This window comes from Hevea brasiliensis, chromosome 9 (genome assembly GCF_030052815.1).
Source record: "Hevea brasiliensis isolate MT/VB/25A 57/8 chromosome 9, ASM3005281v1, whole genome shotgun sequence".
Lineage (NCBI taxonomy): Eukaryota > Viridiplantae > Streptophyta > Magnoliopsida > Malpighiales > Euphorbiaceae > Hevea > Hevea brasiliensis.
Genome location: NC_079501.1, coordinates 92591092 through 92618238, shown reverse-complemented (window position 1 = coordinate 92618238; position 27147 = coordinate 92591092). Strand labels below are relative to the sequence as shown.

General features: G+C 33.2%; 4 protein-coding genes across 8 annotated transcripts; 1 reads left to right on the top strand and 3 right to left on the bottom strand.

Moving 5' to 3' along the window:
• The first annotated feature begins 4532 nt into the window (after positions 1-4532).
• LOC110632924 (probable 6-phosphogluconolactonase 1) lies at positions 4533-9470 on the top strand. 4 transcript variants are annotated; one of them, XM_021781297.2, is made up of 5 exons: positions 4533-4757; positions 5656-5829; positions 5917-6052; positions 8424-8935; positions 9171-9470. In XM_021781297.2, exons 1-4 carry the CDS (start codon positions 4711-4713, stop codon positions 8913-8915), a joined length of 849 nt encoding a protein of 282 aa, XP_021636989.2. In that variant the 5' UTR covers positions 4533-4710; the 3' UTR covers positions 8916-8935; positions 9171-9470. The 4 variants fall into 4 exon arrangements, with proteins under 4 accessions (XP_021636989.2, XP_058009953.1, XP_021636990.2 ...); XM_058153970.1 differs by having other exon boundaries at positions 4535-4757; positions 8424-9470; XM_021781298.2 differs by lacking the exon at positions 4533-4757 and adding an exon at positions 4812-4969 and having other exon boundaries at positions 8424-9470.
• Positions 9471-10463: 993 nt separating this feature from the next.
• Positions 10464-17667, bottom strand: LOC110632933 (fructokinase-like 2, chloroplastic). Its single transcript, XM_021781310.2, has 5 exons — positions 17500-17667; positions 16789-17096; positions 16063-16703; positions 11224-11695; positions 10464-10880 (listed from the first exon to the last, which is right to left on the bottom strand). The coding sequence occupies exons 1-5, from the start codon at positions 17538-17540 to the stop codon at positions 10657-10659; spliced, it is 1686 nt and encodes a 561-aa protein (XP_021637002.2). The 5' UTR covers positions 17541-17667; the 3' UTR covers positions 10464-10656.
• A 550-nt stretch (positions 17668-18217) lies between these two features.
• Positions 18218-20285, bottom strand: LOC110632935 (uncharacterized). 2 transcript variants are annotated; one of them, XM_021781312.2, is made up of 2 exons: positions 19982-20285; positions 18218-18625 (listed from the first exon to the last, which is right to left on the bottom strand). In XM_021781312.2, exons 1-2 carry the CDS (start codon positions 20220-20222, stop codon positions 18408-18410), a joined length of 459 nt encoding a protein of 152 aa, XP_021637004.2. In that variant the 5' UTR covers positions 20223-20285; the 3' UTR covers positions 18218-18407. The 2 variants fall into 2 exon arrangements, with proteins under 2 accessions (XP_021637004.2, XP_021637003.2); XM_021781311.2 differs by having other exon boundaries at positions 19907-20282.
• A 1645-nt stretch (positions 20286-21930) lies between these two features.
• On the bottom strand, positions 21931-25545 carry LOC110632936 (cytochrome b5). Its single transcript, XM_021781313.2, has 3 exons — positions 25291-25545; positions 22552-22618; positions 21931-22428 (listed from the first exon to the last, which is right to left on the bottom strand). Exons 1-3 carry the CDS (start codon positions 25375-25377, stop codon positions 22178-22180), a joined length of 405 nt encoding a protein of 134 aa, XP_021637005.1. The 5' UTR covers positions 25378-25545; the 3' UTR covers positions 21931-22177.
• Positions 25546-27147: the final 1602 nt, after the last annotated feature.

The window sequence follows — 27147 nt, the reverse complement described above, 5'->3', positions numbered from 1 at the left end:
ATTAATTTTTTGTGAAGATGACTTAGGGTTTTTAGGTGAGAAAAGGGAAGGATTCAAGCTTAAAAGCTTGAAAATGGTGGGAGTTCTCTAAGAAGGTGGTTCGGCCATGGAGAGAAATGGGAGGAAGAAGATGACTTTTAATGTTAATTTGTCTCTTATGTCAATATTTATCCTATGGTAAATTAGAATAAATTTTTATAGGGTAATTTTTGCATCAGGCTTAGGTTATGCTTAAGTTAGCGTGATCTAATGCATACGTCATAATTTTTTTCTTTTCTTTTCCTATTTCCATTGCATTTTTCATAATTTTAATTTATTTTATGCGTTTTAATCTTTCTCATTTTAATTAACATTTAGGTCAATATTCAACTCTGAGGGTGAAATGACCGAAATGCCCTTTATTGTGCTTATCGAGTTATACTTGTCTATACCGATTGATTTAATTCTCTTGAATTTTCTTTAACATTTTTAATGTAATTTAAACCTCATAAAACCTTCAATTAATCCAAAATATTTATTCCACAAGGTTTCTTGCAGGTCTGGGGTCGACAACTATCTTCACAGTCGCTTCCCATCAAGGTCACCTATCGCTGTGATCTCCGGCTCGTTTAACTCATTTGCAATTCATTTCTTTTATTTTTTTTAATTTTTCTTGGTCTTTATTCAATCAATTTATATCTCCTCACCCTAGTTTAAATGTAGTTCCAGACATCCTAACTGTTCAAACAGACATTAATCATCGGAACAGTAGAATGTACGGACTACCTAAAGTGAAGGCGTTACACCCCCTCACTTTCTCCCCCTCGTCCCTCCTGTGACCAACCAACACTAGCGTCAATGAGAACTCGGCGAGCCTCCCCCACCTGCAGACAACCTCCAAGCACCGGCCAGCAGTAGCAACGGGCGGCGAGAGAGAGAGAGAGAGAGAGAGAAAGGGTCACACAACGTGCCCACTTTGGTGGCTGTTTCCGTCAACCATACTGCTAGCCATGGGTGGCTATGGCTTCCTCACATGGCCAGCTTTCATCTTCGACCAGCCTTGCCTCCAATGGTGGCTGGAGAGAGAAAATCCGGCGAGGGAAAGTTGGGAAAAAATCAAACGTTTATCACTTTTCGGCCACTTTTCCAGCGATCCGACAGTTGGATCGGAAATCCAAGACCACCGATGAACTCAGGGTGACGAAATCTTTGAGATGGGATTGGCCCCGCTTCGATCAGACATCATTTGAATAAGGCGATCATCAGACGGTCTAGATCCCTTGGCGAGAATTTTGAGCTTTTTCAACTTTCAAAAATTAAAAATAATTTTTATGATAATTATTAACAATATTTGAGCATAATTTAGGTGCGATTGGATCGATGATAGTTTATTGACGCTGGGACCGCAAATTCGATCAGATTCGACTGCCCAGTGGCCCGTCTCAGAACGTGGTTGATATTGTAGTAAATCCTAGCATTTTCAGATGTGCAGGAAGCATTTCAGATGTCAGATTTGGCATAGGTAAACTCGAACTCCAAATTGCTCATTTTTGCCTAACACCGGTTTAGAATAAAAAAATTCATAAAATATTTGTGGGTGATTAAAAAATTATAAATCTTTTTGCAATAGACTTATAACCTTATTAAGGGCTGTGAGGAAAAATTTTAGAATTTTTAGAGCTCGTTTGAGTAATTTTTACATAATATCAGTTTTAGGGGCAAAAACGTAATTTTTGGTTTTATGAGATTTGCTTAGATTGGAGGGCCCAGGAGGGGCCATGTAATATTGATGGGATGTGAATGTGAGATTTGTGATTTTAGAAGTGTTATTTGAACTACCTTGCAGATTGGGTAGGTTCTAGGTACAGGAGATACTCTGCAGGATTTCCGGCATAAATTACGGTGTCCTTATTTCTTTAAAATTCTTGATTTGGGTTAGTACTAATAAATTTATAACATAATTATCTAGATGATCAGGGTTATCCATCCTTCTTCTCTCAGCCACCACAGCAGTTTATGGTCAATCTGTGAGTAGATATTGATTTTATTTATAATTTCAATATTATTATATATGTCAGGCATGCTCATGCATCACTCATATATATATATATATATATATATATATATATATATATATATATATATATATATATATATATATATATGTAGTTAAATATTAAACACATCTTATATTGCATTTGTACTTGATAATCTTGTTGTGATTATTGTAGTATGGCAATTTGGAACTTGTGTGTGAGTTGGTGTGTATGTATGGATATGGGTGGGACGAGTAGATGCGGCTAGAGCTTAGCTCGTTGGGACCTGATCCTTATTACGAATAAGTAGGGGTAGGCATGGCTTGAGTTGATCTCGCTGGCCCCCGCATTTGGATATTAAGAGAAAGTCCAGCTTTGAGTTGATCTCGCTGGTAGAGGGTGGAACTAAGAGAGCTGGGTAGGGGGATCAGCTCCCTATATATGTATGTGTGAGTGCTCTAGATTGCTTTTGGTGTGATTTGACTTGATTTGCTTGGTTTGTATTAAGATGATGCATTTCATTTCTAAGGATGCATTAGAATTAGATAGTTATAAAAATTGTATGTAAAATCAATATCTTACTCTATGAGTCGAACGCTCACTCTTGTTCACCATATTTTTTCAGGATATATGAGAAGCTTTTTTTTTCCAGAGTAACCTGCTCTCTTCCTCATAGATTTATTAACAGTTATTTATTTGTAATATTATTTTCTAAATTTGTAATCTAGAACTTCGCATGTGTTAGCAGTATTATGGATCTTATTAGAGACAGTGTTAAATTGAGTTATTGGTTTTTACTGAACAAAAATTTTTATGATGTATAAATAACTTGTAAATTGTAGTAATAGGGTTGAGCGGGGCTCCACTCGCTTTAGTAGCTGATAATAATTGGGTTAGATTGATCTGAAATAAAATAAAATATTTTATTTTTATTTTATTTACATGTTGGGTCTTGGTTATGGATTTGAGAACAATAAGGCTTACTACGAGTCTCGGGGCTTTATACCAGTCCAAATTCTAGTGCCAGTCTGGCCCATGGGTTCGAATCGTGAGAATAAAAGATAAAATTGAAAAATAATTAATATTTTTTTATTTTTTTAAATGTGATAAATAATTTTAAAAAATAAAATATAATTAATAAAAATAGATAAATATGGAATTTAAATTTAAAGTGAAGTTTGAATTTCTAGACATTAGAGGTAATTCTACACTCTTTATTATTATTATTATTATTATTATTATTATTATTATTATTATTATTATTATTGCGGTTTTCTCTTCTATGTGTTTGCCCATTGTTTTGTGTCAAATTTCGATTTCGTTTTATTATATGTTTTTGAAAATGCCTTTAATTTTTATATTTTATAACTTAAATAATTCAGTTTTTTTTATTTTATATTGTAAATTTTGTTAAATTTTAATAATTAAATTACTTAATTTTAAAAATACAAAGATTATTTTGTTTAATAATATAAAAAATATAAAGACTAAAATATTTAAGTTAAAAAATTTATAAAATTAAGGTTATTTTAATAATTTTTATTATAATTACTGATAAATTAAGTGAGAGAACTAAGCCAAATTTTAGACATTAAATTATTTAATTTTAAAAAAATAAAAACTAAATTATAAATTTTTGTTAAACATCAAAAATTAAATCATAATTTATGAATTTAAAAAAAATTGAAAACAAATTGTACTTATTGTTTAAAAAAATTATACTTTATTAATCGTTTCTTATAAGACAAAAGCCCAATTGGGACATATGTCAGCATATGACTTGGACAGGTGTTTTGTCTCATAAGTTGTTCGCCTCTCTTTGATTTTTTTTTTCTTGTCCTTATGTACCCGCAACAATTATCTATCAATGTCTCATAATATATTTTAATTTTTATAAAAATAAAATTAAATATTTTATAAATTTTAATAATAAATTATTATATTAATATGATTATAATTTATATTTTTTTATTTAAAATTTTAAAAATGTTTTAATTTTATTTTATAAAAATTAAATATATTATTAAATATTTTTATTTAAAATTTTAAAAATATTTTAATTTTATTTTATAAAAATTAAATATATTATTAAATATTTTTTTAATATAATTTAAATGTAAAATAGAAAATCTAACCTCGTAATTACTAAAGTTTATTAAATATTTTTATTTATTATTAATATTATATTAATAATATAAAAATTTAATTTTTATGTGATATTACATATTTTTAATATAATATTATATATTTTGATTTTTTTAATAAATGCAGCATTATATTTATTAAGCTTTATTAAATATGTTTATATATTAACATAAAAAATTATATTTTTATATAATATTAATAATTTTTTAGGCAAAATTAATTAATATATTTAACGAAACTCAACAATATAATTTTTAACAGTTTTATTAAATAACATTCAATTTCCTTCTCCTTTTAATTCTTGTTTTATTTAGGAACAATAATTGCATGCGTTTCATCGTCGTCGTCATCATCATCATCTTGGGAGAGAGTGAGAGAGAAGAGAGATGCTATAGGAGCAGAGGATGTAGCATTTGTGAGATTTTCTCATTTCAATTTTCAAAGACAAGACAGAGCTTTTCTTTTATTTCTTTTTCTTTTTCTTTTTATTTTTTATAGGAATTTCTTTCTCTATCCAACTTATCTGTTGACCCAGAGAGAGAGAGATTGTATGTGTGTTTTGTCACGATCATTGGATGCACGTGGAAGCCCAGAAAGGTAAAATTCTTCTCAACTTCTTGTGTAGAGTTTCTGTTATAATCAGTAAATGGATTAAGCTGAAGTATAAAATGTTAATAATTCATGTATGCCTATGCATATTGTATATATATAATAATTTCGTGTTTGTGTTGATACCCACCTCCCATTTTCGTCAATTTTTTCTGCTTCTCTCTGCCAAACCGTCTTTCTTTTTCTTCTTCTCCTTCTTTGTAAGCATTTCGTCTTTTCTCTTCTTGTATTTATACTGCTATTCGCTGCACATAGAAATACCTTAGATTGCATGACCACTTTATTCTTTGCCTCCTCTGGGTGGATTAATCTTTAAACGTTTTTGTGTTTCTTTAGTTGTTGTTGTGATGGGCATGGATTTTTAGTCGGTTTTCTGATCTGGGTATGTTAATTTTGCTGTGAAATCCATTTCTTTAATGTATATCTGGTGGATTGAGTTTTTATTTATTTTTTTAGAATGATATAGATCTTTTTTTATTGCAATGATCATTACCAATTATTCGAATTGCTATTATATTGTCAGTTTGGATTCATGTATACAGTGATTTGTTTTCTGTTTATACCTGGAAGAGAAATTTTTATTTAAACTTCATGAATCCTATGTGGGAGAATTGAATTTTTCTACTTTTGAGTCATGGACTTTGTAAGGGGGAAGATGATCTCAATTTTTAATGTCCTTTTGCTTTCAACGCCCTTGAACTTGATGCTGGCTATTTGTTTTTCTCTTCCTCTTTCTTTTAGCCTCCAACGTGGCCTCCTGTTGTTGATTCTTTGAGTATTGATGTTAAACTGTATGTGATATATTTCCTCTTTTGACCGTAAAATCAGTGTGTGGTGTTGTATTTGTTTCACTTCTTAATGATGGAGCTGCTTAACTTCTTGAAAGGATGGCTCTTTCTGGGGTTCATAAAGATAGAGGAGAGTTGAGGATTCATGAAAATTTGGATGAGCTTGGCACTGATTTGGCAGACTATATTGCGGAACTCTCTGAGGCTTCTGTGAAGGAGAGAGGTGTCTTTGCCATTGCCTTATCTGGTGGTTCTCTCATTGGCTTAATGGGGTATCAATTGCTTCCTTTTTCATTGTTTTTTTTTTCCAAAATTTATGCGATGCTGGTGTTTTTGTTTAAAATTCTGGTGGCCAACAGGAAACTTTGTGAAGCTCCTTATAACAAGACTGTAGACTGGGCTAAATGGTACATATTTTGGGCGGATGAACGTGGGGTGGCAAAAACCCATGCTGATAGCAACTATAAGCTGGCAAAGGATGGCCTTTTGTCCAAGGTTTGTGTTTTTTTTGCCCCTTTAATGGATTACTGTTTTCTTGAACTGCATAGGCTGTGATCAGTATCCAAAATAGTTTGAAGGCTAGGGAATTAAGCATTTCAAGCAGCAACCTTGTAAACATTTAGAGCACTTTGTTTTCGTTCTTTCATTCTCCTAAGAAACTATGGGTTCTTCCTCTCTTTTCCTTTTAAATGAAGTGAGCCACTGATGTGAGTGTCAGGTCATAGACAATACAAGTTTATCTTTAAAAACTGGTCTTGATTGCATTGACGTATATCTTTCCTCTTTTAAGTGGCTGTTTTTTTTGTTTTTAATCCGTCCCCAGCCTCCCAAAACCACCTTGCAATGCTCGTTTCTTCAATTTTTCTGATTAGCCAAACATGCAATCTCACCTTGTGAAATTGCATATGATAGAGCTGATTCTGAAGTTCAAGTTTTTAAAATGTAAAGTTGCAGGCATGGTTTGGAAATTAGCATTTGTTAGTGAGAAGTGATAATTGGACATTTCATTTTGTTTATATTTTCAATGCTGAATTTCTTAATTCAATTGAAAAATCTGTTTTCTCGTTCAACCCATTTATCATCAATTCTTAAGTTACAATGAATTTTACAGCTGAAAAAGTGTATAAAATACTTTAGCATCTATGTAGTGTAGGTTATTGATTAACATATTTCTGGTTGTTTCTGTTGGCCATTTAATGCAGTGGCTATTTTTAATATAAATGCATTGAAGTAACTATAGATGCATGAAATAGTCCTTCCCCCTAACAAGAGTTCTTTTTCTGGATGTATTTTTTGTCTGCCTTTGCATTTATGATCTGGCTTTCATTATTGCTTGCCTATTTTTAAATACTTCTGCTCTACTACTCTCAATTCCAAACAGCTTTACATGCTAAACAAAATCTTGAACCGTTTTTTTGCCTTTTCCACCTTGTGGACATATAATTATCATTAGATTCTTACAATCATTATTCATCATCAACTTGCATGTCTTTCAACTCAGTCTTTTTTATGTATGTTCATGCTTCTTGAATACCATTGGTGCACTGGTATTCTGACATAAGATCTAGTCTCTTAAGCAGATTTTTTTCATCTTGTCTTCAGTAGATGTTGCTCTTTATCCAGTGGGTTAGATATAGAAGAAACAGAGTTTAGAAGAAATGTGTTAATTTAAGGAAGAAATCTGATTGTGAGTTCCTTGTTGAGAATGTGTTCATAATGTCTCACAGTTGAATTCCAGTCTATCCATAAGAAGACCATTTATTCTGCAAACCCTTATGCAAACTGTTTCAAGCGCCTTTGATAACAACATCCCACTTTACCACTTTTATCACTTGAAATTTGCTATTTCAATTCCAATTATATCCTTTAACTTGATTGGGTTGGATTCATTGATTTTCTGTATTCATATTTGATAATTCCTTTACTGAACTATCTAGTAGACATAGAAATTCCACTGTAAAAGTGTGAATAGAGATGGTTTATTGAATTTCCTTAGAATTATCCACTAAATTGATGTATTTTCCATGAAAATTTGTTTTTGGCTTCACAAAATTACAGCTTTTATATGGTTCAGAATCTTGGCTGTTGAATTTGGAGTTTATGTGACTATTCTATGTTGCTTTTAGAAGGTATCTGGGAAGGATTTGTTTTTTTTTTTCCCCTTCTTCTTTTGTCACATAAGTCGCATGCAAAAGTGAATCAGTAGGCATTTTCTAGTTTGAGAATGCACTGCCTGGCAGTGATCTATAATAACATTTTTATAATTGAGTAAAGTATGTTTTCAAGCTTAAGTCAATGTGCCCAAACTGCCTTGAATGCTGATTTCAATCTAACTGTTGACTTTTTCAATTTGTGAGCTTTTGAATATATTCAGTTAAGGTTTCATAATGCCAGTTAAGGTATGCAATGACTCCTGACTTCAGATGGTTCTAATCAGAAGAAATGAGTTACCATGGGTACAATAATTGAAAATACGTGTTTATAAGATTTAACCAACCTGCTTAACATGGCAGAATATGTGTTTCATATTGTGCATTAACATGATCACTTCATTGCTGTATCTTTCCCATATTCAGTAGACGTTATATGCCTCTTACAAAAGTAATACATGGAGTTCTATCTTTGGATTGCAAACATGTCTCCTTTTTGGAAATAGGGCAATACTCTAACCAAGGAGGAAACAGGAAAAAGTTATGAAAATTTGTGTGCGTCGCATAAAACAATCGCCTTTTTTAGCCGTTATCTGGTCATCCATAAGATTGTGCAAGCCATTATTTGATCTCTAATTTTCCATGGGATGCATGTTCTATGGTCAATTGTGTGTTAAAAGGAAATAAATTGACATATATGCGTGCTATGTTAGCAGGTGCCAATTGTACCCAGTCATGTGCATTCTATCAATGATTCACTATCAGCAGAGGAGGCTGCGAACGACTATGAGTTTGTCATTCGACAATTAGTGAGAACACGGACAATCAGTGTGTCTGATATCAGTGACAGTCCCAAGTTTGACCTCATCCTCCTTGGAATGGGAGCTGATGGTCATGTTGCCTCACTGTTTCCAAACCACCCTGTGCTTGATGCAAACAATGAATGGGTAACTTTTATTACTAATTCCCCCAAGCCCCCACCTGAGAGGATCACTTTCACTCTGCCTGTAATAAACTCAGCGTCAAACGTGGCAGTGGTTGTAGCAGGTGAGGACAAAGCAGAGGCAGTCCACTTGGCAATCGATGATGTGGGACCTGACCACCCACCTCTGCCTGCTCGGATGGTTCAGCCAACGAAAGGGAAGTTGGTCTGGTTTTTGGACAAGCTAGCTGCTTCAAAACTGGATAGTTCTCAATTTTCTGAGTAGGGTCAAGTTTTCATTGCCAAGTATGTATATTTGTATGTAGCAGAGGGATTCAACACCTGTGGATCCTTTTCTTCCATCAATTCCCAACTTTTCCTTTCCTTTCTCTCCCTTTGGCTTTTGAGTTAAATTCTCCAATTTGGCTTTTTATCCTCTCTTCTCCAGATGAGTTGGGGGAAGTTTGATTATCCTTTTTGTACGATGAATAAAGTTGGGGCCTCAGTGCATAAGTTTTTTCTGGTTTTGGTTTCTTTGTAGGATTGTTTTTGAAGCTTGGATAGTACTCTTATGGGAAGCCAGCCCATCGGAATATGGAAACAGGGCACAGCCCCCTCTTCTTTTGGGTTTATAGTCAGGTGAAAATGTTTGATGGAATTCTGTAGGACCTCTCTGCAAACAACTTCATACAATTCCTCTATCAGAATATACATCTTTACACACAGTTTCATCCAATACCTTTATCAGAATGTAACATCCGAACAATATTTTTACTTGGCAATTGGCATGAATATTGTCAATGCATCATTGCAAAATCAGCTTCTGAGATTGATGCCCTCATCTCTGTTCTCCAAGTGCTCACTGCTCAGTTATGCACACCCTTTCTATTACTTGTGTTGTTCCATCCAAGAACTATTCAATTATTAAAATTATATTTCCACATTATATTTTATATCATTTAATATTAATATGGTTAAGTCTGGTTAAGTAATTATATGGTTGTCTTGATATTCTCTGATAATTGTGCGTCAGTCAGCCTGTAATAATATAGCTAGAAGCATACAATGGCACTAATCATTCAAAGTTCTCAGAAAGGAAACCTGAAAACTTGACATCACTATCCATTGAAATTAAGATTAGCTGCTTTACCTACTCTCAATTATCAACAACTAATAAAATACTTTTCTTTTTTATTATTTTTTATTTTTAATGAAAATGACTTCACTTGAGTGTGTGGGGTTGCATTTTTTTTCCACAGTTCAATACTAGTTATCAGAATTCATTCCTAAACATATTTCTTTCTAACTGGACCACACACAATTACTCTAAAATAGATGCCCTGCACCATGTTAATATGCAAAACTAATAATTTCATGGCAAACGATACCAGCTCACTTCATCATGTGGTGAACAGTAAACCATCACACCCCCTTAGTGAAGTAACTGAGTCATCATATAATATTTTTAGGTGCATTAATCAGGGTATCTCTCACCTCCGTTTTATGATTGACGGAAGACTAATTACCACTAATTCCCCTTGAGTGCTGAAACGTGCAAAGTGAGGTTCTCCCAGATTGTCCACTCATATATTAGTCATTAAGAAATTATGCGTTTGAATCCTTCAATTAAAAGCCTAATAAAAAAGAAATACCTACTAACCCCACAACTCCTATAGAAAATGGACTAAATATCCAGTTACCAATTCAGTGAGAATGTAAAAAAAAAAAAAAAAAAACCCTACTAACCCCACAACTCCAATAGAAAATGGACTAAATATCCAGTTACCAATTCAGTGAGAATGTAACAAAAAAAAAAAAAAAAAAAAAAGGAACCTTGGCAAAGGAATCCATGAATTTGTTATATAAATCAGTACAGTACAAAATTGTTGTTGCCTAATTGGCTTACATCTGATACGTCTCAAAAAATAATCAATTTTACTTTACAGGACAATGAAAAATACACAGCCTTTCAGATGCATACAACATACAAAGCAATGAAAATCAGCCTTAATCATCAAGTTTTCAAATCAACTTACAGGCTCCAAAGTACGGTATTCCTTTTCTGTTATTGACATGATGCCATTTGGATCAGGTTCCACCTCTTCCATATATTCCTTGGGAGGAAAGTCGCGCATCCGTCCAAGCAGCCATTGATCAATGACTCCACAGTTAATTGCATACTTGACTGTTTGCTCCAAATATCCTTTATCAGTAATGAGGTGTGGCTGAACAGATAACATTCTCAACATTGCTGAAAGCATAACATGAAGCAGAACTTAGCAAAAATGAGATTCTCGGCAAGAGAATGAGTCAATCTACCTAGATACGAACACTTTCAAGTTTAATAATGCCTAAGATTGAAGTGGAAGCTGTGATAGTACCACAGCTTGTCTCTAGAGCTAATGTGATTTCTTGTGAAGCACAGAATAGGCACTCTACTCTATAGGTGAAGAGTGAGGTGCAAAAAGGCAGACCTTAAAGGTCCTGACCCATTACTTCTATGAGCTTGACAAGTGCTACTCTTGGAAATTTGATTTTGGGGGGTGGGGAGGGAAATAGTCTACCACTATATATGCACATGCAAGATATTGTACCTGCAACAATGCCATCTCCAGATGCTGACATATCACATGTGAAAGGAGTAATAGGGGCATCCTCCATGCCATGCACTGCACCATTGTGCTCCTCGGTGTAGTAGTGTATCTTGGAAGTCCCATTTGTAACAAACAAAACCTTAAGATTTTCATGCCAAAGTGGTGCAACCACTTCGGGTCCATAATGGACAAACTTGGATCTGGCATTATTTTTGGTGTCAAATTCCTCAGTGGGCTCTATTCCACAAAGAAACTCAAGCTCTTGCTTGGTTAACTCTATAACATTTGCATGATTCCACACTTCTTGTATGAATAACTTGGTTTCTTCACTGGACTGCCACAGGGGTAATGGCAAGTTTACATCATAGAAAACAACCCCTCCCAACTTCTTTGACATCTTGATTGCCCGTAATGTAGCTGATTGCATGCTTCGATCAAGGAGGGAGTGTGTGTTGAAGTACAACACTTTTGCCTGCATAGAAGGAAATGAACATGTAGACTGAACTGAGAAAGTAATATAACCTGCCAAGCAGCTTAATTATCAAGCAATTTTAGCAAAAACATAGACATGGACAAATTGAACTGGGAAAACATGGTTTAAACATTTTAATAATTCCACAGAACAAGATAGTTTAGAAGTCAAGGATGTAAAAGAATAAATGATTACAGATGTGTATTTTTAAGCAATACTCAAAATACAAACACCATGTTATTGAATGACCACACCTAGACATTTCATAAGATAGATAACTCCGCCTAAGTAGTTTGCGCTTAGCCGGTCCCAAGCCCGGATAAAGGAGGAGAGTTGCGGTAGGTGACAACCAGCGTAAAAATTCACACCTTATGATATGGATTCAAATGATATAAATGTTAGGGCGTCCTCTACTTACGACGCGCTACATCGAAGCCCGGGTGTAATGAAAAATATGCAAGAATGTAGGGCATTCACCGAATGCGACGCGCCATGCCGGCGCCCGGGTGTGGTATTAAATGAGCAAGGATTCCCACATCATGGACGGGTGTGGGTAAAGAAGTTAGTCCATATGACAGATAGTAGAATAGATAGTGGAATAGAACACAAGATAGACATAGAGAACAATAGAAGATATCATAGAAGGAGATCAATTAGGAAGGAACAGGATAGGAGGAGAATCAAGGTTCGTACTTGAAATGTTGGATTACTTACAGGAAAATTAATGGAGCTTGTGGATAACTTGGAAAGGAGAAGGGTGAATATTGCTTGTATTCAGGAGACTAAATGGATAGGGGAGAAAAGCAAGGAAGTGGGTGATTCAGGGTACAAACTGTGATTTACCGAAAAGGAGAAAACCAAGAACGGAGTAGGCATAATCATAGACAGGACATTGAAAGATGTTGTAATAGCTGTGAAAAGAGTAGGAGATAGAATTATGCTAGTAAAGCTAGTACTAGAAGGAAAAACAATAAATGCAGTTAGTGCTTATGCCCCACAAATAAGACTATATAGTGAGAGTAAACAAAAGTTTTGGGAAGATATGGATGATCTAATGCAATACATACTGGATAAAGAGAATGTTTTCATCGATGGAGATTTGAATGGACATGTAGGAATTAATAGGCAAGGTTATGAGAATGTTCATGGAGGTTTTGGTTTTGGCAGCCGAAATGAGGAGAGAAAAAGTATCCTGGATTTTGCTATGGCATACGACCTAATATTAGTAAGACTTACTTTATAAAAAGAGAGTCACATTTAGTGACTTTCAAAAGTGGGCAACATAGAAGTCAAATTGACTTCCTCTTAACCAGAAAGACAAATAGAGCTCTATGCAAGGATTGCAAGATCATTTCGGGAGAGGCTTTAACAAGGCAACAACGGTTAGTGGTCTTGGATGTTAAGTTTAGGAACAATTCAAGTAAGGTTAGAAGAAATAGTATAGCTCGAACAAAGTGGTGGGAGTTCAAAGGAGTAAAGCAAGTGAAATTCAAAAATGAGCTTCTCGAGTCCGAAGAATGAAAGTGAGATATGGAGGCCAATGGTACGTGGATACAGATGGCATCAAAGATTAGAGAAGTAGCTAAAAAAGTACTTGGAGAATCTAGAGGATATGGATCACCCTCAAAAGTGAGATGGTGGTGAAATGAGGAAGTACAAAAGGCAGTAGAAAAAGAGGGAATGGTATAAGAAATTACCTAAGTGTGATAATAATGAGGCATAAGAACAGTACAAGATAGCAAAGAAAGAGGCAAAAAAGGCAGTTAGTCAAGCAAGAGCGCAGGCCTTTGAAAAGTTATATGAGAAACTTGGAACTAAAGAAGGGGAGAAAGATATTTACAGATTAGCAAGGATGAGAGAAAAGAAATGTCAAGATCTCAATCAAGTTAGGTGCATTAAGCATAAAGAAAGAAAAGTGTTAGTGAAAGATGAGGACATTAAAAAAAGATGGAGAAATTATTTTGATGATCTCTTTAATGATAGTCAAAATAGTAATAGCATAAATATAAACTACAGAGCAATAGAAAAAAATGTGAATTATACTAGAAGAATTAGATCTTTAGAAATAAAGTAAGCACTTAAGAGAATAAAAGTGGGTAAAGCCTGTAGACCCGATGGAATACCAATTGAAGTGTGGAAGTATTTGGGAGATATGGGAGTAGCATGATTAACTAAATTGTTTAATAAGATTTTAAACTCAAATAAAATGCCTAATGAATGGAGGAGAAATATTTTAATACCTATTTTTAAAAATAAGAGAGACATACAGAGTTGCTCAAACTCAACTCAACTCAACTAAGCCTTTATCTCAAAAATTTGAGGAGAGTTGCTCAAACTATAGGGAAATTAAACTCATGAGCCATACTATGAAGTTATGAGAGAGAGTTGTAGAATATCGAATACGTCTCCCAATCAATTTGGCTTCATGCCTGGTCGTTCAACTATAAAAGCGATCTTTCTTATTAGAAGCTTGATGGAGAAATATAGAGATGTGAAGAAAGATCTACACGTGGTTTTTATCGATTTGGAGAAAGCTTATGATAGTGCTCCAAGAGATGTCTTATGGAGAGTGTTAGAACAAAAAAGGGTATCTATTAGGTACATAGAAATGTTGAAAGATATGTATGAAGGAGCAACTACTATTGTGCGCACAGTGGGAGGAGACACAAGAGATTTTCCTATCTCAGTTGGATTACACCAAGGTTCAGCTGTAAGCCCTTACCTTTTTACATTAGTTTTAGATGAATTGACGAAACATATACAAAAGAGTATCCCTTGGTGCCACAGTTATCAAAGGCTCAAGGCGCGCAAAGGCGCCAAGGAGTCCTGGAGCCTAGGCGCAAGGTGCAAGGCTCAAGCGCGCGCCTGAGCGAGGTGAGGCGCAAAAGTAAAAAATTTAAAAAGTTCATAAAAATCAAATAAATGTGATGCTTTTCTTTTTTTTTCCTTTGGCATATATCTTGAATTGGGTTTGCTGGTTTGAGTTTAAGTGATTGTCCTTTTTGCTAATGAAAGTGCTTGCTAAAGATAGAAATAAAGAAAGCATGTCTTTCTAGAACCTTGTGCCTGGAACAAGGTGCACACCTAGGCGCATAAGGTGCTAGGGTTCGAGCCTGGTGAGCCTTGAGCCTGAGGCGCGCCTTTAATAACTATGCTTGGTGCATGATGTTTGCAGGTAATATAGTTCTGATAGATGAGACGCGAAAATGAATCAATAGAAAGCTAGAGCTTTAGAGAAGTACTCTAGAGTCAAAGGGCTTTAAGTTAAATAGAACGAAGACAGAATATATGCATTACAAATTCAGTGAAGGCCGAACTGGTGATAGGGAAGGAGTTAGTTTGGATGAAGTGGTACTGTCTCAAAGTAATCACTTTAAATATCTCGGCTCAGTCCTTTAAGTAGATGGGGATGAGAGGAGGATGTTAATCATAAGATTAAAGCCGGATGGTTGAAGTAGAGACGTGCTACAAGTGTTTTATGTGATCCTAAAATTCCCAATAAGTTGAAAGGAAAATTTTACCGTACAGCCATACGACCGGCCATGTTATATAGTAATGAGTGTTGGGCATTAAAGGAGTAGTATGTGTCTAAAATAAGAGTTGCGGAGATGAGAATGTTAAGATGGATGAGTGGCCATATTAGACTAGATAAAGTCCATAATGAGAGTATTAGAAAAAATGTAGGAGTGGTGCCAATTGAGGATAAGTTGAGAGAAGTGAGATTGAGGTGGTTTGATCATGTGAAGCGTAGACATACGGAGACTCCAATTAGGCAAGTAGAGCAGGTTAGAGGATAGAAAGAAAAAAAGGGGTAGACCTAAACTGACTTGGATAAGAATAGTACAACATGACCTAGAAGCATTACACATTTCCGAGAATTTAACCCAAAATCGTTTAGAGTGGAGAAAGAGAATCCATATAGCCGACCCCAAATTTTTGGGATAAAGACTTAGTTGAGTTGAGTTGAGTAGAGTAGAGTAGAGTAGAATAGAATCAGAAAAGAAAACAGAACATCATCCAATAATCCCTTATTGAAAAGACACGTTGGAGATTTAAGGAAAAGAGAGTGGTATAATATCCACAGCAAAACTTATTTCTTCATTTGTCCATAATAAAACATGCACCTATTCACACAAAATCAATCTATTCACGTATTTATTTTGTTTGTGGATTACTTCAAGATCAACTGTTAAATGTTTCATATCCCTTATCTAGGTAACCATGCATTAATATCATTTTTAACAAAATAATGTGCAATTTGCTCCCAATATTTAACCACACAAAAATAAAAGAGGAAAAAATAAATGAAATGAACCAAATCATAAGAACTGCAGACATTATCTTTCCCCAAGAGTAAAATTGGTTACCTCCTTAAGCACATCAATGTTTATTTCAGATTTAGATAGAGAATCTTCAGCACAGGGTTTGACACAAGTCATTCTCAAGTGACCTCTCTTAGCAATCTTCATCTGTGAGAGTGCTGTTGCCCTTTTACTATCAATGCGAACTGATCGTGTTTGTACATTGTTCACATTCAAATAGTATAGCATGGCCTGACCAAATTCATCATCCCCGAGTTTTCCCATTAAAGCAACCTTACCACCCAAGCTTGCAAGAGCAATTGCAACACTCCCTGCAGATCCTCCCGGTGCCCTTACAAATTTTTCTGGAGCCCATAATGCATCCTTCATTCTTTCATGGATTTCATAATCTATAAGTCTGTTAGCTGGCCTTCCGGATGGCACAAAAGCATGCTGTGCAGCTCCAAAGCAGCAAACTAGAGGAGGCCAACCATACGTGTAGCTAATATCATCTCCACCATCTTTGTCCAGTTCCAGGTCCCCATCACTCTCATCCTCAACATTTGGAACAAATGCAGACTCCTCCATATCACTAATTTCAGATTCAGTACCTTGACCCTTCATATTCTCATCCATCTTCTCAGTCCTCCTCCTCCTAATTTTCTTCTCAGTTTTCTCTTCCTCCACAGTAGTGGCAGGTGAAGTAGCTATGAATGATAAAATCATGAAATTAATACGTACTAGCAACATCCAAGTCTAGAATACATAGACATGAAATGATAAGAAGTGTACCTTTTCGTCGAGTCCTCCTTGGAGTTTTCTTGACAACTTCTTCATTTGTAGCATCAGTAGTTATCCCCAATTCAGAATTCTCATCTGGTACATCCGATATTTTCTTCCTAGTTCGAGTAGTAGCTCGTTTAGAATTCCTGGTTGTCCTCTTTTTTAAAATTACACCATTTTCACTAGGTTCCTCTTCAGATAAAGTATCAGAAATTTTCTTCCTAGAGATAGCCGCAAGACCCCATTTATTTTGCAATCTAAAATCTTGAAGTTGAGCCAAGTTCAGGGAGTGGTCATTTAGGCAAGTTGAACGCCACCTGTTCATATGAAGAATCAAACTCAGTAATCTACACGGCACAAGATTTTAGTTTCCCACATATACCAAAATAACAACCATCCAAAGAAACATATAATAATAATAATAATAATAATAATAATAATAATAATAATAATAATAATAATAATAATAATAATAATTCCCATTCTTTGAAGATGAAACATACATTCAAGAAGATATGTAACCCTCTGGCATTTGCAAAGAGAAAATAAAAACCCCACTAATCAGTAGCTGGTAAGCAGTGAATCAAAGTGAAGTATAAAGGCAAAATTATACGATTGAGAGAGCAATTCCAGCAGAAAAAACAGAAAATTTTACTTAAAGAAGAAAAAGTTGAGAGATAAGACACAGAGAGAGAGAGAGAGAGAGAAGAGAGAGAGAACCTGGGCAATGAAAAGAAATGGGTGAAAGAGAGAAACGCCATTAACAGAGCCTAGTAAGAGCTCTCCTCTTGTTTTTGCCCTTTTGGGGTTTTGGCAAGAACTTCAGTCGACCCTCAGGGTTTACGGTTTGACAACAGAAATAAACTATATCACTGTTGCTAGCGGGAGAGGATATTATACATAATTACATATTATTATTTATTTTATTAGCGGGAGAGAAATATAAATATATTTTACTGTAATATACTTATTTAAATAATAAATTATTGTAAAAAATATATAATTTTATAAAAATTAATATATCTATCAAACTTTTAATTTTTAAACTGAGTGCCTAAATATGACTAAAAAATCATATAATTTATATAAAATGTATTTTTATTAATAATTTAAATTTAAAATTTTAAAAATTCTTATAAATAATAATTTATATAACAAATCTAATTAATAAATATTCAATATATAATATTTAAAATAAAATTCGATCAAATCAAATATTTAAAAGATTTTTCATTTCTGATACTCTTAGGCTCATTTAAAATCAAGTTTAAGAAAATATTATTTTAAATATTAAAAAAAATTACAAATAATAATCATACTAACAAATTTAGAATTTTTTTTACTAAAATATGTCAAATTTAATTTTAAATTAATTTTTAATACTCCTCACTAATATATTTAAGAATGTAATTTTTTTTTTTCAACCACCACTCCAACAGAAATTCCAATGGGCAACACTTGTGAAATTGATCCACCGGATAGCACAGGGAATCTATGTAGGAAACATATATCAACAAAAATGACAGACTACCAAACCAGTTGCATTAGTGTTACAGACAATTAACCAAAACAATTTTGCATCTGCCAAGAACGTAAACATTTCTTTCATCATATGCTTTCTGCAGTAGCTAAGAGCTGTTCTGTTTCAAAACTTCTGCTTCAGCCCTTTCCATTGGGTCATCCTTGATTTCCATTTCATCTTCCTTTTCTCCTTCTCGCTCCTGTGCCATTTTCTTTCTATGCAACTCATCGGCAGCTTGCATTGCAGCTCTGTTCTCCGCCTGAATTCGATCCATTTCCTCTTGTTGTCGTTGCCGTTCAAACCATGTGTCAGCATCCGCCCAAACTGAAGCATTGAAGAGTAGTGTCAATCATGCAATCACAATATTCATCTTTAGACTTGCAGACCCCCCAAGAAAATATTTAAGATCACAAAATTTCACTAAGGGTGTGATTATAAAAAAACTCGAACTTATATGAGAATGAGCTTAATGATTATTAGATTAAATATTTACATCTAAAATCGTGCATTCATTATATACACTTTAATCAATTTTACACAAATCTAGATACAAATATTTGATCTAACGGTTATTAAACCTATTCTCACACGAGGTCAAACTTATATTAGATGCATCCTTTCATTAATTTCAATTAATTTGACAGGTTTACATTAGACATATGTTTTATAACACAAAAACAAAGATTTGGCATCAACTGAAGCAAAGCAATATTAATCATTCCCTCACCCTCTATGCCTTCCCTCTTTCCAACTTGAACAACTTCACTGCTTTGAACAGAAGTTCATGAACATCAACCATTACCAATAAAGGCAACATGTTTGAATATGTAATGCATGAAATTAAGATCCACAGACCATTAACAGTTAAATAAACAAAATAAGAATTACTAAAACCCACAAAGAAGTCCTCTGCATCAAAACCTTGACTGGTTTATTCCATGTTGAGATATAATTGAACATAAGTAGCATTTGATACTAGAGTAGACACACAAGAAACCAATGATCCAATGATCTAAATTCAAGCCAACTAAAGGAAACCACTCACCATCTCTAGAAGCAACATCTATTGCATATCTATTACGCATAGAGAGCAAGGTATAGTTGATTACACTAATTTATGTGATACAAAGCCAGAATTGAGAACAAGTCCAGCAAAGGCAACATGACATATACAAAGAATTATAGAAAGACATGTCTATCACTTCATGTAATTATGGTATTAGAACAATTTCATTCTCACCAAGTCACAACAGCTAATGCAGATTAAGGCTTTACATTCAACAATATAAACCTTGAGAAACAAAACCCAAGTTCTCCTTCAGATTAATGATTGAAATTTCCTCCATTCACATTAGCTCAGTATCAAAATTATCCATGCATCCCGACAAATATTTCACCAATTTGTACATTGCAATGATTCTTCAGCTCTAAATAAGTAAAACCTAATATAATCAATCCAAAACCATAAACCCCAAATTACCCTAAAAATCCCCTCAGGTAAACTAAAATTGAGAACCAAAAACATAAAAACGTAAACTTTCCAAGTCCACCAATTCAAAACTATGAAACCCAATTCAAAGGCGAGAGAGAGAGAGGAGGACGTACTAGGCTGGGCGGCCCAACCCTGTTCACCACCCTTAATGCGTTCGGGAAGGGCATAATTAACGGTGAGGACTTTACCATAGAGCTCAGCACCGTCCATATTATCCATGGCGGCGGAGGCGTCTTCTTTCTCGAGGAAAGTAACGAAGCCGAAGGAGCGGTGCTTCTGGGTGGCTTGATCTAGAGGAGTTTTGACGTCCTTAATGTCACCGAAGGGGATAAAAGCGGCATGGAGAATGGATTCGTTCACTTCCTCTGCCAATCCTCCTACGTACAGTGTGTTCTTCTGCACTGGCTGTTGTTGCTGCTGCTGCGCCATTCTCCTCCGTTTAGCTTTCCTTTGTGCTTTTTGGGCTGCAGAGGCTTGGTTTCAACTTTTAAATATTGTATTTATTAGGGTCGGGTGGACTAAAAATAATTTTAAAAATTACTTTATTATTTTAATATTTTATAATTAAAATTTATTAAATATAATTTTAAATTATTTTTTAACTTTCTCTAATTAATATATTTAAAAAAATAATTTCTACAATAACACCAAACAAGCTTTAAATATTTATCTAAAATTTATAATGTTGTCCTTATAAATTTATCATGTAAAATTATAGTATAATGCTTGAAATTTTATTTGATTAATAAAATAATTTATTAATTAAACTTAATATTTTATTTATTACTAATTATTATCAATAATTATATTAAAATATCATTATAGTTTTTATATTATCATTTAAATGGATCAATATACATATTAAGTATATTGAAGTAAATAAAACTATCGAATTTTAAATTATTCAATATACATATATATATATATATATATATATATATATAGAAATTTTGGAATCACTTCACATAAAAATTTGATATTTTTAATTTAAGGAGCCATTTATTAGTTATAGATAATTATTTTTTAAAAAAATTATTATTTAATATTTCTATTTTGATTAAACTAACTGCTTAATTCTCGATTTTGAATAATATTCTAATTAGTCCCTTTATTTTTATTATATTTACTATTTTAGTCTTTCCGATCATTTTATGCGTTATGCTTGAATTTCAATCAATTCTTATAATTTGAAAACTCTATGTTTTAGACCTTGACTATTTAGTTTTCATAACTAATAATACTTTGTAAAATAGAATATAATTTTATAAAATAAAATTAAATAGGTTTATTAAATACCCTATAATTTGTTTGATAACAAATAATTCAAATCAAATATTAAGTTAAATAAAATTTAATTAGTTTTTAAATAAATAAAATTTATATAAATTTGAAAATAATTGAAAAAAATATAGCATGTGAATATTTAAAAATTATTCTAATTGCAATTTATTTATTCAAAACTTATATTATTTTTATTTTACTTTGCTTGGCTTAGACTCCTTTTGTTTCACAAAAAATATTTTCTTATTTTTTGCATTGCCTAACGTTTGGGGTACTCAAAAAAATTGTTAAATGAAAAATATTTTTCTGATCAAAATGAAAACTAAGTCATTTTAAAAAACAATGATTTTCATATTTTAAAAGATGAAGTTTTTTATTTTTTAAATTTTAATAGCTTTATTAAAATATGAAAACACTTATATATATATATATATGAAATAAACACATCATTAATTTAATATTATAATCAAACAATAAAAATATTTTCATTAAAAATAATTTTTTACATAAAAAATATTCCATATACAAGTTATTTTCCATAAAACAAATAAAATCTTATATTCAAAATATTCTAATTTACATTTTTATAAAAATTTTCTATTAATTTCGATTTCAATATTCACAGCCTCTAAGAAATTTTTTTTAAGAAATGGAATTCCTATTCCTTATTGAACTAAAAACTTGAGGAAAAGAAGAAAGGCGAGAAAGACAAAAATGAAGCTGCTATGATGTAAATAGGCCTGCAAAATTACTGTCTAACAAAGTTAAATGGAAAAAAAAAAATGACACAGCCAACCCCCTACTAGTTTGGGATTAAGATTTAGTTATTGTTGTATGATGTAAATAAACTAGCAAATGAACATCAAATATCCATTCATTTAGATAGGCCTTCCAAACTTCTGATATGAAAATTAGAGTGTATTTCCCAATCCATTTATCTTCCAATTCTTATAAATGAGATGCAGGCATTCTGCAAGAACCATAAAGAAGAAAAGAAAAATTACAAATAATGATAGAACATTCACCTTAATCATTGTCCTAGTTGTTCAAAATTGTAACAATAATTTCTTCTCAGCAACGGAGACGGAAACTTTGGATTTGCTCTACTTCTTACGCAAGTACAAGAAGCCAACTACCACAGAGATACCAGCAATGGCTACAGGAACTGCCCAATATTGCTTTGTCAAGTCCTGGAGCTTCTGGGAGTTAACTGCTGGCTGTTTCTTGGAGGAAATTTCAAGTTCTGGGATAACTGGGGCAGACGGGTCAAGCTCACCAATGCAGAAGCTTTGTAATAGCTCCCTTGCTTCTTGGCTGTGGCCAGCGTCTTCAAAATCATCTGTTGCATCTTTCCCTTCAATTGAAAGTACAAATTAGATTAGCAATTGACATTGTTAATATTGACAGTTGACTTATTTTCAGAAAGAATTTTTGTTGACACGGTTTTATTTTCACGAGATTGAAAATTATAACATACCAGTTGTAGCAAGGACAACATCATCTCCACCTGGGTGCTCATCCAAATATGAACTCACATCATACACCTGGTATTGACACACAAAAAAGAAAAAAAGAAAATGGCAAATATTAGGGATAATAAGGGAGGAAGTTTGTGTTCTCTTCATGAGTAAAGAGATGTTTGATTAGCATTTCCAGATTAGGTAAAGTAAAGCACAAGTAAGATAGACTTCGATCAACAACAAAATAGTTGAATTCCTTACCAATGCAAAGCATTCAAAAGTAATTAATATAGAGATTCAGAATATAGAAGATAAAACCATAATGCTTAGAAACATCCATTATAACTTTCAAAAACATGCAAGTTGAACAAAAAATATATGCAAGTTATTAGCACTCAAGTCATCAAACATGAAGCTGAGCACATTTTAGAAGGTCCCTAATTTAGTCAGGTAACAAAGGTTGAACAATCATGATATACCCCAGTTGCCAGATTCTTTCTTGTCAGAACTAGAGGTTCAGCACTGAAAGTGGAAAAATAATTTATAATGAACCTAAAGCATATACTAGTAGCAAGGCCAGGGAGTAAATGGTGGTACCATTTAACCAAGTGCACTTCAGCAGCCATTAGCCGTTGCTAGTCCTATATCACTTTTTTAACAATTTGTTGTTGCAAGGGTATTTTAGAAGAGCCCCTGTTGCAAGTGTTCTTTAGATCAGTGAAATATTTCGGCAACACTAACAAAAAGGTATTTAGTCATATCTTAACTACTTATGCTAAATCTATAAAGTACAAACAAACTATGTTACTGATTAGACACCCATTTCTCTTTATGGACCAGATGACTCCATCAACTTTTTGTAGAACAATGTGATGACATTTAAGTTTCAGTTCCTGAATAATAGATTAATAGTCACTCAAACCCAAAATCAACAGCAATCCAGCCTGATAACAAACAACAAAACAACAAAAATGAGTAGCCACTAGGTATGCAAGCACAATAATTTGCATAATCAGAAAAACGCTTTCGTTATATGGATAGATGGAATTCCTATTATGTGCTTACCGCTACAGCAATTACAGATAGAATTATGCAAGTGTGGCATATGGGGCAGGCAACAACACACTTCTTTTGGCAAAGCCTTGATAGTTAGCTTTTAACAGGGTCCATATAGAAAACACGATAAAGGCACTTGAATTATGAGATAGTTTAGGGAGGCCACACACAGGAGATTGATTCAAAAGAGAATCTAATTGTCTAGAGTCATATTTGAGTGAAAAAGCCAACCATTATAGGCAAGATAAAAAGCGTTGATCAGCACAAACAAGAGCATAGCATTATCTCATTATATATCAGAGTGCATAACATGTTAATTGTTGCCAAGCAAAGGTAATTGATCCAAAAGGGAATCTTATTGTCTAGATCCTATTTGCGTGACAGAGCCGACCATAATAAGTAATCTAAAAAGCCTTGATCAGCACAAACAAAAGCATAGCATTATCTCATTATATATCAGTGGATAACATGTTAATTGTGGCTAACTATCACACAGGTGATGAACGGGACACTGTTTCAATTGAGCGTGCTATTTGTTGAAGAAACAGGAGAATCTTAGACAGTGGCCTCATATATAAGCAAGCAAGCTCTCGCAGAGTTTTAATAAATGAATGCTGATTATAGTTTTCTTAGTGGTGAATGTGCATTTAGGGAACTGTTACTTATACCATGAGAAAGTGGGCTTGTCTTACACTCTTATTTTATTCAAAAGCATGTTGCAACTAAACTTTTCTACTCATAATTATAATCCAACGATTGACTTAACAACCCATCCGTACTAATGTACTACAAGGGAAACTAATTTAAGTCACAAACCTAAACTTCAATTGTCTTAGTTTGGATTACAAGCAAACATATCTAAACTAAAGCCAACCCAACCTGAGCCCTGCCATTTGCAGTCTGTTCAGATACAAGAACTATTTAGAATTATGTACACATTTAGAAAGCTTGTCTTGTTTTCTGATTAACTGATTTATGACATTTTCAAAAGGGAAAGATTTGAGAGGCATTCAAGTAAAACATAAGCAGAAAAACACATGGAATTTAGACTTTCACTCCTTTCAAAAATAATATGTTGAGTGTTAGCACAACATAGTGTTTACTTTATAAAGTAAAAGGCAAGAAGGCTGCAACTCAATTCTCACAATCAAAAGATATAAGCATTTGGAATCGAAAATGATGGACCTTATTGTGAAACATTTCAAACTCTATAATAGGTCATTAATCCATAATAATCATCTGCTTACACAAACATTTTGCAAGTTCCACTTATTCGTGTTTAAATTAAAATTATTATGTTAAAAGAAATCAAGAAAGTAACAACACATCAACACGAGTTGAAAAGCAAATTGAACAAACAACTTTATCACTTGTATACTTCTACAGGCGACTGTTCTATTAGAAATTCCAACTATAAGCTTCAACGACATGGCAGCAGAGCTATAAAAAAAAGTTCAAACACAGCAAGATTATCAGGATATCGAGAGCAACTCCTAATCATAAGCAACAACAAGAGAATTTAGCAGCAACCCAGATCTAAAGTAAGAATAATACGCAAAACCCACATAGGCGCAAGTTCAAAACAAACACAAATCACATAAAGATATGACCCATATAGATCATAATAGAGAAAAACCAGAAAGTGATGCATAAAGAAAACGAGCATAGAAGAAAAGAAATAGGGGGTGGGAAAGGGGTACCTTGCCATCAATAACGATCCAGCAATCATCCTTCGTGTTGTGTTGGGAAGCTTCGTCCATTGTGTAGAGCTTCGTGAGAGTAGGCATACTGTTTAATGGCGGATTATCTCTCCCTTCTGTGTCTCAAAACGCACAAACTTTGGTCTCTCAAATAGTTTCCTGTTGAATCTTTGTTGAGTTTTAAAACCCTCTGTTTTTTATAGAAGCATGAAGGAAATGTCACTTCCGCTGCTCTGCTCTAACCTGCCGCTCTGTAATGGGCCGAGAGCCAAGCTGTGTCTTGATCCAATGGGATCCAACAAGGTAAATCATTGAAAAGTACCATTTTAGCTTTTTCACGATTTTCAGAGTTTTATCATTCATATTTTTAAAGAAAAAAAAAACATTTTTTACCCCCTTAATAACAATAATCTCTTATTAATTTGGTTAATCTATTTAAATATCTGATAGTTAATTTTAGAGTCAGATAAATTTTTATCAACTTAATTGATTTATTTAAGACAATTATTTTTAGAGTACAAATGTTAAAAATTTATATTAAAAAGGTCTAATGTCTATTATATGACTTACATATAATAGACAGACGTTTAATTGATATTTATTTTTGTTACATAATCTAAAAGTTAAAACTTTTTACTATTCCCTCACTTTCTTTCTTTGTGACTTAATTTCATTAATAGAAAATAAATAATTAAAAATATGGGTGTTATGCATTATTATTGTCATTTAGCATGTCCAGTGTTAAATTCAGTACTTTTCGACAATGCTCGTACTAGATGCATAAGAGGAGCTTGCACTGCATGACCTAGTAGCATTAAGCATGCTAAACTCACATTTAATGAAGCATACACAATGTTAAGGTGGGGCTTGTAAAAGTAAATTTGGGTAAAAGAGGCATAATCTATATCACTATGACTTATACGTGATGGATGGACATTTAGTTGACATTCATTTTTGTTATATAATATAAGGGCTAAACTCTCTCTCTCTCTCTCTCTCTCTCTCTCTCTCTCTCTCTCTCTCTCTCTCTCTCTCTCTCTCAGTGTGACTTATTTTTATTAATAGAAGACAAATGATTGAAATATGAGTATTGTGCACTGTTATTGCCATTTAGCACTACCAATGCTGAATTCAATACTTTTTGTCATGCCTCATGCTAGATACAAAAGAGGAGTTTCAGGCGTTGCATGACCTAGTGGCACTAGACATGTTGAATTCATGTTTAATGGAGCACACATAGCATAAAGTGAGGGCTTGTAAAAAGTAAATTTTTTTATTCATATAGGCTTAAATGGATCAAATTAAATTGATAAAGGCTTATTCGACTCTAAAAGTAATTGTCATGGGGTTTAAATGGATTAACTAAATTGACAATAGCTTGTTTTACACTAATAATAATTATTAAAGATTTAAAAGAATTAACTAAATTGACAAGAACTTATTTGACTGTAATAATAATTGTCATGGGCTTAAAAAATCTTTTTGTCTTTTTTTTTAAATGGGAAAATTACTATTTAGCTCTATATTTTAATAAAACTAACTATTTAATCCATAAATTTTAAAAAATACACTATTTAGTTTACATATTTTATTTTTATAAACTATTTAATCCCTCTGTCAATTTTTCTGTTAGTTAAAAGTTTTAATTCTAGTTAAACTATTATTTAGTCCTACCTCGACCTGACCGAACCCTAATAAAATGGGTTTGGATAGTATATAATCAAGTTCGGGTTTTAAAAATAGTACCCATGACAGGTTTTAATTTTACATATTGGATATTCATTATCCGAACTCATTTATATAAACACTTAATTAAATATAAAATATATTTTTTTATAATTATATTTATAAATTTTA

Excerpts from the sequence above, each read along its gene's own strand:
- LOC110632924 (XM_021781297.2), top strand. The coding sequence starts at position 4,711 with ATGTGTGTTTTGTCACGATCATTGGATGCACGTGGAAGCCCAGAAAG. Across the intron at positions 5,830-5,916 it reads TCTCTCATTGGCTTAATGGG|GAAACTTTGTGAAGCTCCTT; the intron begins GTATCAATTGCT and ends GGTGGCCAACAG. Across the intron at positions 6,053-8,423 it reads AGGATGGCCTTTTGTCCAAG|GTGCCAATTGTACCCAGTCA; the intron begins GTTTGTGTTTTT and ends CTATGTTAGCAG.
- LOC110632933 (XM_021781310.2), bottom strand. The coding sequence starts at position 17,540 with ATGGCGTTTCTCTCTTTCACCCATTTCTTTTCATTGCCCAG. Across the intron at positions 16,704-16,788 it reads AAGGAGGACTCGACGAAAAG|CTACTTCACCTGCCACTACT; the intron begins GTACACTTCTTA and ends TATCATTCATAG. Across the intron at positions 10,881-11,223 it reads TGGAGATGGCATTGTTGCAG|CAATGTTGAGAATGTTATCT; the intron begins GTACAATATCTT and ends TTATGCTTTCAG.
- LOC110632935 (XM_021781311.2), bottom strand. The coding sequence starts at position 20,222 with ATGGCGCAGCAGCAGCAACAACAGCCAGTGCAGAAGAACACACTGTAC. Across the intron at positions 18,626-19,906 it reads GGGTTGGGCCGCCCAGCCTA|TTTGGGCGGATGCTGACACA; the intron begins GTACGTCCTCCT and ends TCAATGCTTCAG.
- LOC110632936 (XM_021781313.2), bottom strand. The coding sequence starts at position 25,377 with ATGCCTACTCTCACGAAGCTCTACACAATGGACGAAGCTTCCCAACAC. Across the intron at positions 22,619-25,290 it reads GGATCGTTATTGATGGCAAG|GTGTATGATGTGAGTTCATA; the intron begins GTACCCCTTTCC and ends TGTCAATACCAG. Across the intron at positions 22,429-22,551 it reads TGTTGTCCTTGCTACAACTG|GGAAAGATGCAACAGATGAT; the intron begins GTATGTTATAAT and ends TTTCAATTGAAG.